Source organism: Euprymna scolopes, chromosome 36 (genome assembly GCF_053919585.1).
Source record: "Euprymna scolopes isolate OS-2025 chromosome 36, ASM5391958v1, whole genome shotgun sequence".
NCBI lineage: Eukaryota > Metazoa > Mollusca > Cephalopoda > Sepiida > Sepiolidae > Euprymna > Euprymna scolopes.
The window spans coordinates 18,261,039-18,280,384 of record NC_136517.1 but is presented as its reverse complement, the minus strand read 5'-3'; the positions used below and the strand labels follow the sequence as shown (position 1 = coordinate 18,280,384).

At 34.8% G+C, this 19,346-nt stretch overlaps 1 protein-coding gene across 1 annotated transcript in view; it reads right to left on the bottom strand.

Moving 5' to 3' along the window:
- Window positions 1–4,869: 4,869 nt before the first annotated feature.
- Window positions 4,870–19,346, bottom strand: part of LOC145260373 (dynein axonemal assembly factor 10-like) — a 29,666-nt gene continuing 15,189 nt past the window's right edge. Inside the window, exons 5-8 of the mRNA XM_080118318.1 lie at window positions 17,168–17,283; window positions 13,797–13,931; window positions 11,724–11,821; window positions 4,870–5,104 (exon numbers count right to left, since the gene is read on the bottom strand). Of these exons, the coding sequence (XP_079974444.1) occupies window positions 4,897–5,104; window positions 11,724–11,821; window positions 13,797–13,931; window positions 17,168–17,283 (557 nt within the window). The 3' untranslated portion in view covers window positions 4,870–4,896. The remainder of the gene's footprint in view (window positions 5,105–11,723; window positions 11,822–13,796; window positions 13,932–17,167; window positions 17,284–19,346) is intronic.

Genomic DNA, 19,346 nt, shown 5'->3' with positions numbered 1-19,346 from the left:
AACATACAGGTTTGAGGGGCATTATCCACACTGATGCCCCCCCCCCCAATCCAGGTTTAATTAATTGCATGCATAGAAAATATCCATGAAAACTTTGGAGCAAAAGTTTTACAGAGAATGCCTTTCCTTACCCAATGTTTCATTGTTTCTACATTAAGTGCATCACCAACTAAGGTCCACAGCTCGCACTCATCCAAGTCCGTAAGCTTTTATGGGACCAAAACCTCCCAAGTCTAAACTTTACATCAAGTGCATTTAACTACATTTACATTTCATGGAAATATCCCTGACTAGAGCATTTCCTACATACACCCCTTAAGGAGATTGTTGGCCTGCGACTGATAATTGAGTATTCGCTATTAACCTCGAAATATAACTAGCGGAGATACCCGGGTGTTTGGAGGTGTGTGTTGAGCAAAAAAAAAAAAAAGTGGTAGTAGGAAGGCAGGCTTGAACCCGTGACACGAAGGTAGAAAAGAAAGTGAAAGAAAAGCTGACGTCTTACCGCTACGCTATGACGCCAAAGGAAATGAAAAACATTCAAATTTAGCAATGTCAATCAAAAAGTTGACTTGCAGAAGTGAATGAGTTCACGCAAGCGCAGAAATGAACGTCTGGCTTTTAGCTGTTTTATTTATTTGTTTCCCAATGATGTTGGGGAAAACCAGCTCCCCCCAAAAGGGGAAACTCTGGCAGTGCCCAAATGAATAACAATTGTCTGATATGAAGGGTTTCTTCCACATTGATCAAAGCTGATTGCCTTTCTGGGCGTCCCAGGGAGTTGCATTTGCTTAAAATCAGTTTTGTTTTATTTATATGAGAAAGACAAACAAACACGGGGAACCAAGGATTTTTTTAAAAGTCCATTAAAATAAATGTAGAGACGACGTCTGTTTTCAAATCTGAGATATTATAATCTAGGAAGGATAAGGAAACTTCTAGATAAATGTAACAGAGTCGAGAGACACCCTATCCCCCCCTCCCGAGAAAATCCTTTCTTGGACATACAAAAACGCGCGGTTGTTTTGCTTTTTATATATATATATATATATATATATATATAGAAGGCCTTTCCTCTATCTGCCACCTGGGAACTTAGTAGATGGGGAAATAGTCATCTCATCACAGCCTCTAAACTGATCTTTACATACTAAATAGTCAAATATACCCAGTGAACAAAGTGCAAGAGTAATTCAAACTATTGCACTTAAAATCTTTTTAAAAAATCTCAGTTGAAGTCTCTGAAATTGCAGGTGAATGTCTGTCGTCTCATATGTGCTCCATCCCCAGCAAATCAAAGCGAATAAAATTGAAGAAAGTAGAGATGATGCATCGAGCCTTGTTGTTTTGTTGTCTCCATGGTTACCTGTCTTTCCATCAAACTCAAACCACATTCTTATTTTGATTAACAGTCAATCCAGCCTTGAATATGGATTTTGTGTAATGAGTAGCTTTTGAACCATAGTTTTGTCTTTATTGTCTATCTATCTGGTCAGGCTCCTTGCCCGGACCAATGTGACTCTCTCTCTCCAGATTTGCATCTTCCATCATCTGCCTCAGATTTTCAAGATCACAGTTGGCATCATATGCAATTTGCTGGATGTACATGGATCGAGGTAATCCTATGCTCCTGCACCTGTGCTGTGGAGTCTACAGCAATACATTTCTCATCAGCTTTTGCTCCTCAGTGACTGGAAAATCGTAGCTGTCGCTGCCTAATGATAGTAGATATGGCAGATAAGTTACCATAAGGTTGCTGCTTTTGTTTTTATTATCATTATTAATTAGGTACGGGCAAAAATAAACGGATAAAGATAAAAAAGGGGGACATAGTTTTGAAAGCCGATTTATCATAATTTATTTTGTAGGTTTCCGACTACTTTTTGATTGTATTTGAAAGATTAAGGACGACTAAACTTAATTTCCCAAAGAAAAAAAATATTTGTACACGTGAAAAAAAAAAAAAAAATATGAAAAATGTTTTCACAGCGGGCTAATCAATTCAGCTAAATTTTGAAGTTAAATAAACTCATTGTAAAAAATCCTTTAAAAGATAAATATTAGTTTTCTGGGTCTATTTCAAAGATAATTAATAAAGTAAAATCCGAAGACACTGAATTAAATTTTAAAAAACACCTTTGTTTGCACAAAAAATAGCGGAATTAGACCCAAAACCGAGTATTTTTGTCGTTTACAAAACTACAACAAACCATACTTTTGGAAATACGGAATATACGGAGGCCCAAAATCTGAGGCAGTCGAAAAGCTGTCTGAGCATGACGTCATGTAATTAAAAGGAAGGAGGGGTGCTGGGTTTCTTTTTTTCCCCCCCTGACGGACATCCGTACATTTCTATTGTAAATGTTTGTATAAATTTTACCATTTTTTAATTTAATTATTTTTCTATGTTCCTGTTTTTAAATTATTGGCCAATATTATATAAAAATTATATTACGCCGAAAGTTTCACATTCTTGCGAGCAAGGAAATTATTAAAATCTTGCATATAAAAATAATGCGAAATCTGTAATTTAAAAAAAAAAAGTAGAAATATTTATGCTATTATAATATTTTTTGTGAAAATATTAAATAAGCAATGCTTAATTCAATGGTAATATCGGTAGTTCGAGAAATTCATTTTTCTTCGAGTTATATCGAATTCATTAATACGGACTTTAGGAACTTTTTTCGTAATGTTCCTGTAAAAATTATTTTATTTATTTTTATTGTTACAAATTACGATGCTTTATATTAAAAAAGCAAAAATAAATTCTTGCGTTTTTTATTTACTACTGAAAACCATAACTTTAGTAAAGGTATTTTTTGTTTAAACAAAATAATACATTTCCACTAAGATTTAAATAAAAATAATTAGTTCATTATATTCCGCGATCATTATTTGATAAATACTGAAAATTTTATTAAAATTAGTTAATTTCCTGATTTTTGGTAAATTTTTAAACAAAGGGAGGGGTCAAAATGTTTATACATTTTGAGCATCGGCATTCATTTTGCCTGTACCTATTATCTCTATATAAATAAAATGAACTCATTTTTTCCCGTCGGATTTTGACCTTAATAGGATTAAAAATCAAGATATTTTATGCAAATATAATATGCACAAACGGCAGAACAATATCTGAGGTGTGTTATAGGCTTATTATTTCTCAAATTCCTCGATAATCTTAGATTTCTATACTTTTTCTGCTGAGAAGTCACGGCCAAAATCGGTTAAGATCAATGGAAGTGGTAAAATATTTTCTCTCTAATAAATTCCTCCTCCCCCTGCCACCACTTAATACCGTTTGGGGATCGTTCGCAAGGAACAGTTGAGAAGAGAACACCGGTTTGGCTTCGTAGTTCTTTCATGTGAAGTTATTTAAAATCACTAAACTAAGCTGCAGTGCTCTGTGGCGTAGTGGTTAGCGTGCTGGACAATTCACATTATATTTTCACGTTCGCGCCGACCTACCGTAGTCGTTTTTTTTTTTTTTTTTTTTTTCCTAAACAACTGGAATGGACTTTTCTTGGTGGCCGAACTGTTAACGTTGCAGATGTTTTTTTTTTTTGTTTTTTTTTCACACTTTATTTTCCTACTTTTACTCATGACTCCGGGTTTGATCCTTCCTACTTACCTACCATAACATTTTTTAAAACTCCCCTCCCCCCGTCCTGGAAACAAACACTCGGGCAACGCCGGGTACCCTCGCTAGTATAATTAATATAATAATCTATTATGTGTGTGTATATATATATATCATCAAAATATTAGTAAAAAAAAAGAAAAACACTGCTAGATGAAACCATTTCAAATGTTTAGTGGGGGGGGGGCAGCAAATAGCAAATCCAACATTCCCTCCAGTCTTCAATGAATTTGAAAAGAAATTTTTCACTCTATTTCCGAAAGTCTTTTCTTTCTACATTGATTGATACACCTAGGTTTCTTTTTTGCTTTCTCTTTTTAAACTTTCCAGTTGGAGACATATTTTTTTCTTTCTTTTTAATTTCACCAATTGAGATAATATTTTACATGAATATTAGTGCATATGGGATTTGTGTAATGGATATCAGTACAAACTTTTGCATTGGGAGGATGACAATGACTAATAACACGAACTGAGGACCTGGGTGTGTCAAGTTTGAATTCAGTCTGTTTTACAGAAACAATTTCATCAAACCAACATTTGATCTTGTGTCTAGCCTCCTTTAAAGGAAGTAAGTTTTTTTTGTTTGCATCAAGTCTATTATGCAAAAGAATTGAACCTATCCTCTCCAGTTGAATTCTCTTTATATTTCATTTCAAAAAGTTTTGTCTTTTATAAATTAGTTTTTATAGGAATTTGATGATTAGATTTTATAATTTCATAATCAAATTCTTGATTTTATGATTAAAATGAAAAAGCTGAATGAATTAACATGAAATATATGAAAAAACAGTAAAAGTTTGAATTTGTTGCAAGAACAAAGATTTGGATGTTTTTTTAAAAACTTTAAACTTTGTCTCCCTCACTTTCTTTAGAAATTTGATTATCATTAATTTTAAGGGATTTTTTAGGTTAGCCTCAATTTTTCTTATCAAGTAAATAGTGAGTAGGGGGGGGGGTGCAGAAATGTTTTTTCTTGGACAAAAACTGGCTGATGCCCAGAGTGTTATAAGCAGGTGCAATGTCATGGTGAAGAAGAGTGCCAAAAAATGAAATGGTTTCAGACAAGATTGTAATTACGTGCTCCTGCTCCAAAGATATGCGAGATAACATAATTTGATTATCCCTCTTTAGCCCATAGCACACACAGCACAGTCAGTTTCAAATGCAACTTATATATTCATGAGTAGATAAAAAAAAAATTTATAATACAAATAATAAAGATCTTGTTTTTAAAAATATTTCTTTATTAGTTATAATTTGTTAAGTTTTGTAACAATGAGGACGCGCAAGGCTTGGTCGAAGGCAGTGCACACGGCTAATCCAGCTTTGTCAGGATTCCAGTCGAAACTGTGGATTGGTTGAGTTGACAGCGTAACATTTTGCAGCAAGTCTAAAGTGCCGGCCACACCTTCGGGTTTGTCATCTGGATTTGTTGTTACTCGTTTTGCAGGGTAATTACTGAAAGCAACAACAATCACATTTAATTATGTACAAAAATGTGGGTTTCATTGCTTGAGTATTGAAAAAGAGAGAAATAACGAGGAAAATATTTGCAACTTGTCTCTGTTGTTGTTGTTGTGCTATAAAATGTAATTGAAAGAAAGAAAGTAGCAGAATTGGAAAGGAGTGGAAAGTAACACATATATGTGAATCATGGTTTTATAAACTGTGTTTACTTTGCATTTGATGCCCAGCCAAAAAGCTGTCCATTTGATCGATTTGAACTTGATAAAAACTAGAGAGCTTAAAAAATTTGCATTCAAAAATTTCATTCAAAGACTAATTTTTGATGGAGTTTTATTGTGGTGGCTAATTAAAATCATGTATTCGGGTCCTGATGAGGTCAATAGAGCTTTGTAGAATTTTGATCATCAGTTTTTGAACCTGTTGTGAAGGAACATAACTGGCTATACACCGGTTACAAACTGTATATATATATTGGACTGTTTGGCAGACAGCGGCAGACAGCGGCAGACAAGCAGTCGCAGTAAGACGGATAGTCTTACGTGTTGATTATCAGACTTTCTTCCCCATACTTGTTACTATGTACTTCTATTTACCTTAGGCGAGCAGCCTTACGTTTCTGTATTATAAATAAACCCCATTACACATACCACTCGGTGTAACTCACGTTTGTCTTTATTTCCTAAGTATTTAGGAATATAACAATGGCGACGAAAGGATGTTCTTTCTCTTAACAGAGATAAATTACCGTACCAAGGACTGTGTACAATGCAAGGATTTTTTTGTTTTACGAAAAAAAAAAACTACACAAGGATTTTTGACCACGTGCGTCAATGAATTTAAAAATTTTTCCTACCTAAAGTAGCGAAAAGTACGGATTTTTCTTCGTAAAGAACTCACAAGAAATTATAGAAACATGTTCAAGGTAAAGTGGAATTTATATTTATTTTGACAAGTAAAAAAAAAAAAAAAAAAAAAAAAAATGGTCGCAAGTTGAATTCGAAACTACACTAAAGGATTACGAGTTTCGAAAGAAAAAATATAAATACAAGGACTATTGTACCATTTTATGCCACGTGGGAACGGCAGCCATATTTTTTTTTTTTTTTGGAAAATTAATTGTTTGTTATTGCCTTTATATAAATAATTGGAACTATTTGTCGTGGGAAGTAAGAAATATTTTGTGTATGAACTTACGTTGTTGAAAAAAAAAAAAAAAAAAAAAAAAAAAAGAATTATTTTACAAAGCCTGTTGAATTACTATGGATGAACTTTGTTGAAACGTGTTGTGTCTGCATATTGCTACTAATTTACGATATACGTAAATTTACGATTTTTCTTTGGAATTATTGTGTAGAATTCGAAAAGACATTTTTGTACTAGAAGCTAACATGGAACAATTAGCAGAGTTAACTAAGGCTCTAGCCCTTAGCATCCAGGAACAGACAAAAATGACTCAACAATTTTTAGCGCAACAACAACAACAACAACAAATTCAACAACAACAGCTACAGCAACAGCTGCAACAACAACAAGAAAGAACACAAAAAACTTTAGAGGCACAACAAGAACAAACAAACATACTACAACGACAAATGTCGACACAGCAAAAGAATTTAGAAAAGCTAATTCTAACGTCGACCGGGAAGAAGACTAATTTTTCTGCCGAGGGTATTTCAAATTCACTAACGGAATTTCGTTACTCCCCGGATACTGGTGTTACTTTCCCTGCATACTACAGAAGATACGAAACAATTTTTACGAAAAGATGTTTAGACTGGACCGATGAGGAAAAAGTTACCCTGCTACTACAAAAACTGGGTACTGATGAAAACACCAAGTATGCAAATCTAATTCTACCAAAAAAACCGGAGGAGGTTTCGTTCGAGGAAACAATTAGTACCTTGTCGAAAATATTTGATAAAAGGGATAGCCTATTTCACTCTAGATACAAATGTTTGAACATTCAGAAGGCAGAAGCTGAAGACTATCTAGAATATGCTTGCACTGTGAACTGTTTATGCGAATCATTTAAATTGAATGAAATTTCCGCAGACCAATTTAAATGTTTAATCTTTGTACAAGGTCTCACAGCACCAAGGGACAAAGATATACGTTCACGGATCCTAACAATTATGGAGGCGGATCCTAACATAACATTGCAAAAAGTCACTGAAGAGTGTCAACGTCTGATTAACATAAAGAAAGACAACACTCGCATTGAAGAGAAAAATATTTTTAAGGTGCAGCAAGTAAAAAGGCAAGGGACCACAAGAAAGTCCAGGTTCCAAGAACACAGGATCCTTAAAGGATACAAAGACCCAAAGCTAAAGTGTAAATGTTGTGGTAGTTTAAGACACAACAATAAGACCTGCTGGTTTAGGAACAAAATATGTTATGAATGTGGTCTCAGAGGTCACAAGGGAACATACTGTGCCCAGAAGAAAAGACAAGGGACCGATAATGTAAATACGCTTCGCATGAATAAAGAAAAAAGCTGCGAAAGACGGAAATATGTTGATGTTCGGATAAATGGACATCTGGTTACATTGCTTCTGGATAGCGGTGCAGATATTAGTATTATAAATGAAGATATATGGAAAAGGATAGGTCGACCTGAATTAACGAAAACCAGAAAGACGGCGAGAAGTGTGTGCGGCAAAAGATTAGAGTTCAAGGGAGAATTAAAATGCAAAGTGACATTTGCTAACCAGACTCATAAATCCAAAGTGTACGTCGTACCAGGAAAGAATACATGCCTGTTTGGGGTAGATTGGATTGTCCTGTTTAATTTATGGGAGAAACCCATAAATTCGTTTTGTAACGTTTTAACTGCAGAAAAAGCAAACCAAAGGGAAGACTTCCTGAAGGATTTGAAAACTGAATTTCCCAATGTTTTTGCCGAAGGACTAGGACTCTGTATTAAGACAGAGGCAAAATTTGAATTAAAGAAAAATGCCACTCCAGTATTCAAACCTAAAAGGAATGTGCCTTTTTCAGCGATGGACGCAATCGAAAAAGAGTTGGATAGACTTCAACAACTGGAAGTCATTGAAAAAGTTAACCACACAGATTGGGCAAGTCCAACCGTGTATGTAAAGAAAAAAAATAACAGAATAAGGGTCTGTGGAGATTTTTCAACGGGTTTAAATGACTGTCTATTGGACCATAATTATCCCCTTCCGTCCGCAGAAGATCTGTTCTCTAAGCTTAACGGAGGAAAAATTTTTTCTAAGATAGACCTCTCAGATGCTTACTTGCAAATTAAGATCAGCGATGAATGCTCCAAATACTTAGGCATAAATACTCATAAGGGCATTTTTAAGCTAAAGAGGCTTCCTTTTGGATTAAAGGTTGCTCCTGCTATTTTCCAGCAAATTATGGACACGATGCTGGCAGGGTTGGAATTTTCAATGGCCTACCTTGACGATATCCTAATTAAAAGTGAAAATTTGCAAGATCATAAGAAGCATGTAAAAGAAGTATTCAAAAGAATACAGGAATTTGGTTTTAAATTGAGCCCAGAAAAATGCGATTTTTTTATGAAAAAAATTAAATATCTAGGTCAAATAATCGACAAAGAGGGTCGAAGACCGGATCCACAAAGGACTGAAGCAATTGAAAAGATGCCTGCTCCAGATTCAGTGACAAAATTAAAATCGTTTTTGGGATTAGTTCAATACTATGCAATTTACATCCCTAACATACATAATTTAAGAGCTCCTCTTAACGAGTTACTGAAAAAGGGTGTTAAATGGAACTGGAATAAGGAATGTGAATCTGCTTTCCAAAATATCAAAAGATGTCTACTGTCAGACTTAGCATTGGCACATTTCAATCCAGAAAAGGAACTAATACTAGCAACGGACGCCAGTGATTACGGTGTTGGCGCTGTATTACTTCACAAGTATGAGGATGGTAGAACAAAAGCTATCGCCCATGCTTCAAGAACGTTGGTTGCAGCGGAGAAAAATTACAGCCAAATTGAAAAAGAGGCGCTGTCGATAATATTTGGAATTACAAAGTACAATCGATTTCTCCATGGACGATCTTTTATTTTGCAAACCGACCATAAACCCCTACTTACCATATTTGGATCAAAGAAAGGCATTCCCACACATACTGCGAATCGATTACAGCGATGGGCTGTAACCCTCTTAAACTATCAGTTTAAGATGGAACATGTATCCTCAAAAAAGTTAGGACACGCAGATGCATTATCACGGTTGATCCCTAAAAGAAGCGAAAGTTTCGAAGAAACGGTAATTGCTGTGCTTAAAGACGAAAGTGAATGTACAAGTTCAATGTGTAATATGATACGTGAACTTCCGGTAACTTTCGAAAAAATAAAAAAAGAGGCAGTAAATGACATTTTCATTAAGAAAATGAAAAATCAATTGGGATGGATAAAAAAAAATAAAAAGGTAGATCAAACAACGCCTTTTTCCATCTGTGAAGATGTGCTCATGTATGGTGAGAGGATCGTAATTCCACTAACGTTACAGAGGAAAATTCTGAAGGAATTTCATACAGGTCATCCGGGCATTTCGAGAATGAAATCCCTTATGAGAGGATATGTGTACTGGCCTGGTATGGACAAGGAAGTTGAAAAATGTGTCAAGACATGCAGAGGATGTCAATTAGCAGCTCGAGATCCTCCAGTAAAAACGACGCCATGGCCAAAGACGGACCTACCCTGGTCACGTCTGCATATTGATTATGCGGGACCTATAAATGGTTATTTTTACTTGATTATTGTAGATTCTTTTTCAAAATGGCCAGAAATATTTAAGTTTAGACATCCAACAGCAAAAAACACTGTGAGTGCGCTTAATGAAATTTTTAGCCGTTTTGGAGTGCCAAAAACCTTAGTGAGCGATAATGGAACAGCATTTACTGCTCATGAATTCAAAGAATTCTGTGACTCACTAAATATTCTACATATGACAACACCTGTGTACCATCCACGATCGAATGGGTTGGCCGAAAAATTTGTAGATACGTTTAAAAGGGCACTTAAGAAAAATCTTACTACGGACACAGACGAACAATGTATTCAAACATTTTTAGCAATTTACAGGGTGACACCAAATCCTAATAATAATGTCAATTCTTCCCCGGCTGAGCTAATGTTTGCAAGAAAGATAAGATCTGTCTTCGATAGGCTGCTACCAGAGAAAAAGAAAGTTTTCAAAAAAGAAAACCTTAATACCAAGTGCTTCTCCCCAGGTGAAAATGTATATTTCAAAAATTTTCAAAATGGACGAAATCAGTGGGTTGAAGGTATTATCAAAAAAAGGATTGGGAGCATGGTCTATACCATCCAAGGATTAAGTTTTGTCTGCAAAAGACACAGAAATCAAATACGTCCCAGACTGTCTCCAAATGTGGAAGAGACACCAATGGAAACATTGTGCGATATTTTTGATATACCAAAACCAGCGTGTGTACCGCAAACAATGAATATTTCGCCTGAACCGACCATACGGGCTGGACAGAAACCTTTACCCCGGGTAACGCTGACCAGAAGGAAAAGCGCAAGAAAGAGAAAAGTTACCAGGAGATTAAGCCCTGACCCTAAAAGGAAGAGGTATTTAAGCTAAAATCAGGAAGATTTCAGCTTCAGGGGGAGGTGTTGTGAAGGAACATAACTGGCTATACACCGGTTACAAACTGTATATATATATTGGACTGTTTGGCAGACAGCGGCAGACAAGCAGTCGCAGTAAGACGGATAGTCTTACGTGTTGATTATCAGACTTTCTTCCCCATACTTGTTACTATGTACTTCTATTTACCTTAGGCGAGCAGCCTTACGTTTCTGTATTATAAATAAACCCCATTACACATACCACTCGGTGTAACTCACGTTTGTCTTTATTTCCTAAGTATTTAGGAATATAACAGAACCCATAAATAGTTTTGTTTTTATTGTTGTAATTATTATCATATAATAAATAATATAGTAATCTTCTATTATAAGCATCAATGTGTGTGTATATATATATATATATATATACTAGCTGGATGCCTGACATTGCCTGGTCATACAATGCACTTAAACATTTAATTTATTTTCGATACTTATTGGATGCATTTCTGTATAAAACATATCTAAGAACACTGCCTGGATTTAGAAGGAGTGCTACGACTTTGTACCCTTCTCTCATTGGCACCCCTCCTCCCTCGACCTGAACCTATTGGACTACTTTGTTTGGTCATATGTTGAGAAAATCACCATGATCTCTCACAACATCAAAGCCAGCCTGATTGTCACCATTTTCCGCCGAGTATTCGCCAAGCTCGTTCTGGTGCTTGTGGAAAAGGTATGCTCCCAGTTCTGCATCCAAATTAAGGCGGTGATTATGGCTGAAGGCGACTAACATTGAATATTTGTCTGCCCTACTACATAATCAAGTTACCTGAATTGATTTTTTTCAATAAAAGTTTTAAAATAAAGCATCAATGTTAAGTGCATTTTGTCTCAGGAAGCCAATATCTTCAAACAGCCTAATCTGGTAACACTAGTCACAATTGTTTTAGATGAGGACTTCTAATTTGAATTATTTAGTTTATTCAAATAACAACAATAACACAGATTGCATAAACTTACTATTTCCATAGATTTAACGAGCCATTGCCTCCCATCGTCATGAAGATATCTCTGTTCTGCGGTAGATGGCGCACCGACCAGATAGTAGAGCTATGAGCCTGTATGAGAAAAAGAAAAGAAAAATGTACAGTAAAATTATTCTCTTGTGTAAAGTACAGAGTTCATTTGTGACATGGTGAGGAACTGTTTGGTTGAATTTTAATTAAGGCTTTTAATTGAGTTTAACCTTTTATGACTTGATTGAATTAATTCGTTAAGTCATAAATAAATGAATATAATGGCAAAAATAAAGTGGGAATTGATTCAAACACGCCTTGTACGTATTAGTTCAGTATCTGGGTAGATGCCAGATACCTCCAGATTGCAACTGTCCATTGCTTACATTCAGTATGCTGCCATCTGTCTCAGAGAGTGAAGGATTTCGTTTGTTGTCATAAACACATTTTTTTCAAGCACAATGGATAATAATCAAGATAAGTTTATGAAATGCAAAAATTCTCAGTGGTAGTTTGACGATTGAACTTCACAATGAAAGATCGTCATAGTGAAAAAGTCTAAAAATCATAGTATCATTACCCTTTAAATTAACTAAAATTAACAATAAATATTTTCTTAATCATCTATATCATAATTCAGGTCATAAAGGGTTAATTGAATTATGGAATAATCTAATTGAAATGATTTAACACAAAATATTATTTTTCATGATTAATTAAAAAAGTCATTTTTCACATTGAAGTGACCGTGACAGCTAGAAATTAATTTTGATTGTAAAAGAATCCTGTTGTATTTCTGCTGTGTTGAAAAGAATGATGGCACATTGATATATGAAAATATAACAATATATTTTTATTCTCAGTGTCAGTGATGGATGGTTGGTTGTTAGGAGATAGATGCATGCACAAGAATTTGACAGGTTGATTTTTCTTGGACACAAATCAAACAATATCTTTTTCAGTTGCTATTATATAACTACTTGAAATGTCCCCTTAAGAAGGCATTGTCACTGTAACCACACCTCAAGGGCGTTATATTTAGCCATTGTTATTTCACTGAATTGAACTGACTTTGGTGTGACTTACTCTATTTAATTGTGACTTACTCTATTCAATTGCCTCACCACAAGGGCAGAGTTAGATACAAGATTAATTTTTAATGTGGAGCGAAATCCAACTCACCAAGAGGCATTTTTGATTGAGACAAACATTTTTTTTTTATATATATTAATGTATTTTTTATCTTTTGGAATCCTTTGAGATGAGGCTTCATCATTTGAGTATTCATTTTTTTTTTTTTTTTTTGCTGACTGTTATCCTCATCTTCATAGTTGTTGTTTCATCACGTCTCAGCCAACTTATCCTCTGGTGTTCTTCGGCAATAAAAGACTAGATTAGAACACAAAATTGGATTCATAAGGTCATAAAATCCAGCCTTGATGGCCCTTCAGGGCCCGTGGCACAGTGGATAGAGGTATTGAGTCTCTACAATTTCAGGTGAGCATTGTCTGAAGATTGCGGTTTCAATCCTACCCAAAACAGGCCAGATAATTAATTGGCCAAAATGTGGTGAGACAACAACAACTATGGAAGGCAGTAATTACTGGAGATACAGTTACAAGACTCAGCATTCCTATCCCATCACGGTTAACCACCTGAAGAAGGCCAGAAAATAAGTTGGACGAAACGTGGTGAAACAAAGACAACTATAGAGACAAGGATAACAGTTCGCAAAAAAAAAAAAAAATAAACAAAATTTTTTTACTTTCTTGAGTCTAGAAGGATTTCTACTTTATTGATCAAGGACAGAAATGATGAAATGTAGTATCAGAACAGACACTACACTTTGCTCCTAGCAAAAAGGCAAAGGATCTTAATAATCACTCTCATTTTATGATGAATTAGAAAAATCTTATTTCAAATTATTTAGTAAACCTCAAAGAAAAAAACAGAAAAATGAAAATACTTTCAAACAAAATGGAATTATTTCACAAGAAAATCTATTTTCTATAAAATTTTAAATGTAAAAATTTTTTTTTCTAAACTTCTCTCTCGATCACAGCAATGTTTTACTCACCCGTTCTGTAACAGAAGCAAACCCTTTTGTTGGATGCTGTGTACGTAAATCGAAGACATGAACTTTAGATTCCAGAGATGTTACAACAAGTTTGTTCATCAAAATATCTTTTCGGTCAAACTCAACGCAACATACCTGAAAATAAAATAAAAATCAATCAATAATTTCAAAGAATAAAACAGCTAAATGACAAAAGATCAATGGTTCAAAAGTGACATGCATAAGCAGAAGATAAGAGTGGAAGAACCATGTTTTTTTGTTTTTTTTTTAATCACGTTCACCCCTCATAAGGCACATCCCCACTTGGACTATTTGGGACCATGCGTAGGAAAGATGAACAATATGTTGGTTTATATTACATTTAAACTTCTGCATATCAGTACAGTCAAGGAAGCAGGTAGCAGGAAAGGAATTTCAAAGTCTAGCTGCTCAAGGGAAGAAGCTATCAAAGTAGAAAGCTTTCTGGCATTTAGAGATCTTAGCAGTGAAGGGGTGAGATTTTGTTGCTTAGCGGATTTGTCGGTGATATTTATGTCGAGCAGGCACAAGTGCAAAGAGTTCATCAGAGCACATTCCATTAAAATACATGCAAAACAAGCACAGAGATGCAACATGGGACAGGGTTTGCAGCTTAGTTGACAAAATGAAACCTATTAGATTGAAGACTCTTTTTTGGACCCTATCCAAGAGGGAGATACTAGTGGTAGATGCACCAGCCTAGACGTAGCAACAATACTCTACTCCATGCATGGGCGAATGGTGGTTTTGTAGAGGTACCGGATAGTTTCAGGTGTGAGTAGTCTTCTAGCTCAATAGAGGGAACTCATCTTTTTGCAGCAGATTTTGCAATGTCCTCAATGTATTTGTTCCAGTTCATATTGCCCATAAATGTTAAGCCAAGGAGTTTGAAGGGAAAATTCTCAAGTAGTGTGTTATTTGTCATGAATATCGGTGGTTGGAGAGGTGTCTTGTAATTGTTAAAGGAGAGCAGCTTAATCTTACTAGCATTAAATGTTACCATCCATTTATGACCTCATTCCACTACAGTCTGGAGATCATTTTCTAATGATTCTGCCATTGTCTTAGATTTGTGTACATCTGTTCTTCCCTCGTGCTTGTTATAGAGTGTTGTATTGTCATATGACCCACCTGTTATCTTGACTCAGGAGATGTACTGTTAAAAACGAAGGAACAAAAGAACATGTGAAAAGTAGTATTATAAATAGCCAGTGATAAGTCGCTCTCTCTCTCTCTCTCTCTCTCTGCTAAAGATGAATAATAAACATATATTTTGGATATAAATGACTTGCGTTAATTAATGGTAGGTCAAACATGATGCCCTGATGTACCACCGACCAAAGATGTGTCTGCTTGTCAGAAAAGTCTAGAGACGGTATCTAATAATAATGTGACTGCATACAACAGTTTTACGCAAATTATAATTTTCATGCTAATAACTGATTTGAATAAAGAAATTCATTTGCCTTCTCATGAGGGCAAAGTTAGATGCAAGGTCAAATATTAATCCAGATTCTCAAAAAGGGTCATTCTGGATGGGCCAAGAATAAAAATTTCCCCAATTGAAATATATTTCTTTTCTCCAACCAAGTACAGAACAGATACTACACTTTGATCCTAGCCCAGAAGTTGGGGAGGAGTACACTTATATTTAATTGTACTCCTTCCTTTTGGCTTGAAAAAAGGAGTCAAGTATTTTACCCACATTATTTTTTTTTGGAAAGGAATTTCCCTCATTACCAGATAGCAAGGATGATGTTAGAGTTTCCCACTAGACAACACGACAAAAGATTTCCAGGAGCAGTCATCTACACTCTCTATCTTTGATCAGCATTAAGGATCATGGTCAGAGTGTTGAATAACCCAGATTCCTCGGAGTGATGTCAAACAAAAGTTGGTCACAAGTCTCGATGCAAGATCCAGATGACGACGTTAAAGGAGATTAAATTCTAGGACGTAAAATTCCTGGTCAGTGAATTTAACCCACATTTCAACACAATACATGATTGTAATGTTGATGTCATCTGGACCAATAAAAAGAGATGGGAGAGTGACCACGCGAAAGAGCGACACAAGAGGCATGCTAAGCAACACATTCTTCTCAACACCCCCCCCCCCCGCCACGCACACCATCCAACTTGTCAAAATTATCATTCGAAAACCAAACCTAAAGGTTATATTTTGAATAAACAGAATATTTTTATAACCAGCTGTGTGTGTGTTTTATTATCACAAACGAATGTATAAATCGAGAAATGACAAAGGTCGATTTTTCGAAATTAAATAAACTTAAAATTTGCCGATTGGCCACAGCGAAATATAACAAGAGCAGAATACAAGGAAGAATTATGGTTTTATGTTGTTGCTGAATATTAAATGAAAAATCAAATCTAGTTAGTATTATGCATGTAAACCTGAGAAAAACATGCTTGAAATATGATTAGTGCTGTGTTTGAGGTCTACGACAATGCAGTTTGTTGGAAAAGATCTATGTAATAAAAGAATAATGAAAATGTAGGAATTTCAATAATTTTCAAATATATATTTATTTACAAACATAGTGTGTCATACACAAGATGGTAGGTATGTGAATTTTCAAAAATTTTCAAGAATATATCTTTTTGTCAGGGGGGAAAGTGTAAGCAGCTCTCAGACAGGGCTTATATCTTGTTTTCGTCAGTTGCCGGAAGTTGGATCTTGAAATGTTTTGCTTTTAGATAAACATGACATTCGGTCAAATTCGACCATCTTTTGTTTCACTTATTCCCATAAGATTGACAAATTTCAAGCATGTTTTTCTCATGTTTATATGCCTAATACTAAATGAATCCTAAATTGAAATGATTCCTCATTTATAAATATTTAAAAAATATATTTAACACCATAAAACAATTTTGATGCCTATATAAAAATTTTCTTATATTCTACTTAGGTCACAATCTTTTATCTACCCTATCTTTCATATTTAAAAAATGAAAACAACTGAGAACATAAAAATATACTGATTCTTTTCTTCAAGCCAAAGATTATAATAAAAATTAAAAAGAAATAAAATAAGTGAAAAGTTTTTCAACAAAAGTGAAAACTAATCTAAAGTGTAGTATCTGTTCTGATGCTACACTTAAGTTAATTTGAGCTTAGTCAACGTAGGGGAAACCCTACTATACTAAGGTATTTTTTGCCTACTTCCAGAGTGCCCTTTTGGGGAAGCTGGTCTATCCCCCACATTAAAAACTGACTTTATGTGTAACTCTGCCCTCGTGGGGAGACAAGTAAATAAAAAAGAAAAAAAAAAAAAAGAACAAAGTGAAAATTAATCTTTTGATAAATTTTTATAAATGCAAAAAACTTACTCCATTTTTTATATTTGTTTCCCATCGCAAAGACATTGTTTTTAAATCAAATAATTTCACATCACCATTATCATATCCAGAACAGACGCAGCGCTCGTCAGAATTATAGGAATTTCCTGCAGAAGAAAAACAAAACAAAAATGAAAAAATTTTTTTTAAATTGCTTGTTTTACTGAGAGAAGCATCACTCTCAGGAAAATATTACTCCTTGGCAGTAGTAACGTCTTTTGTTCTTCATGTGACTGACCCTCATCTACCATCTCCTAATACCTATTTGGGGAGAAAAATAAAAAGCAGAAATAAGTCTTCATTTTTTGAAAACTCAGACTGAACAGAATGTATTTATAGATATTATTATGACCAACCGATTGAATGAATCGGGCCTCTCTAACCTTCCTGCCCCTTTTACTCTTGTTTTAAAAGTGCCCTTTTCAGAGAAATGTATTATGGACTTGCGCCCAACCAGTACTATAATTTTGCCGGTTTTTTTTACATGAGCACCTGCCCTAAAAATGTTCTCTGCACGTCACTGGTAACGGCACAAGTGAAAGAATGGCTCAACCACCAGCATCCCATTCTATAGCATCACAGGTTATCATCCTCGGTCTACAGTTTGGCCCCATTTGAGAATGGTGCATGGGATTGCAGTCAGTGAAGCTGTGACCTTTCCCATCGACTGTTGCTTTTAAATAATTAAAATTTAAAATCAAAATAAGTTAAAACATGAAATTATTTGTTATGGAAACATGCTAACATTCTTAAGAATTCATGATTATTACAGTATCTATGCCCAAAATTAGATTATTTAAAAAACATAATAATAAGATTTTAAAAAAATAAGAACTTAAAAAAAATAATAAGACTTTTAAAAAATAACCCATTATGTCCAGCCGGAATAAACGACTGGCAGAAACACTTCACAGTGATCACTGTTTTGAAACGCCCACGCATATGAAAAACGCGTGGGTACATCATAATGTGACGCAACCACTACACGCATAAAAGAAAGGAACTATGTTATGCTCCCTCACATATGAATACAGTAAACAGGCGGGAATGTTCGAGAAAGCCCGTATATAAAGATTAACCCGCCAAAATGTAAACAATCCGGGATGCAGTTTCACAAGTAACCATCACCGCTGCCTGTGGTTATCACATATGCCGAACTCCATCTATTTAGACATAAAACAGCATCGGCAAGAATGCAACAGAACCAGTCAGAGTTTTTCTCTTCAATTTCACAAGTTCGACACATGTTCGAATAAACTATTCTGAACTTAAGCTAGTCACGTTTTAAGAAGCTTACGATATAAAAGAAAAGGCGGATGGGGGGGGGGTCTTCCGAAAGTAAGTTGGTGACGTTATAAGTAATTTTGAGATAAGATGGAAGCCGGTATTGGACGAGAAAAAAAAGCTAGCATTTAATAAAACAGAAATACACAAATTAAATACTGAAATAAAATGGAGTTATTAATTCGACACATGTTTGAATAAACTCTGTCAGTCGGAAACGTTAAACCCCCATCATGATTTTACATGCAACAGGCATGAACTTTAATACCCAGCATGGAAATTTACCATATCGAGCGAAATCTTAAACTCCCTTTAAAACAATCTTATTTTGAACTCCGTTCTTACAATACAAACACACAACACACACACACACACACACCAATATTCACTTATATGAATTATGGGCTGTTTTTTCTGAAAAATACCCACCTAGACTTTAAGCCCTCATACGGCCTCATATAATAAAAACATCAGTAATTTCAATCTCGTACTATTCTCAGAAAATCCTCACTTCATTAATCTTTCATTATGAGCATTCCACACAAGAAAACACTTATGTTGAAACAATATAAATTAATTTTCCTAACATGTAAATGAATGTTGTTTATTTCGTGTTAATACAGCGATTTTGTGTTCTTTGTCGAGTGTCATCTTTTTCTGAATTTATTTTTATTTCTTTATTATGGGATGTAAGTTGGTAACACTTTCTATGTGTTGACAACCCAGTTAAATTTACCTTTAATGGTCCCACTAAAATACATTCCCAAAAATCAATTCTATAAATTGGTGACTACTCCACAAATTCGAAAACACATCTTATAAACCTTTAAAAAAAACAAGTGAAGCATGCATGGTCCACTGTGAGTGCACAGTGAACGATGCATAA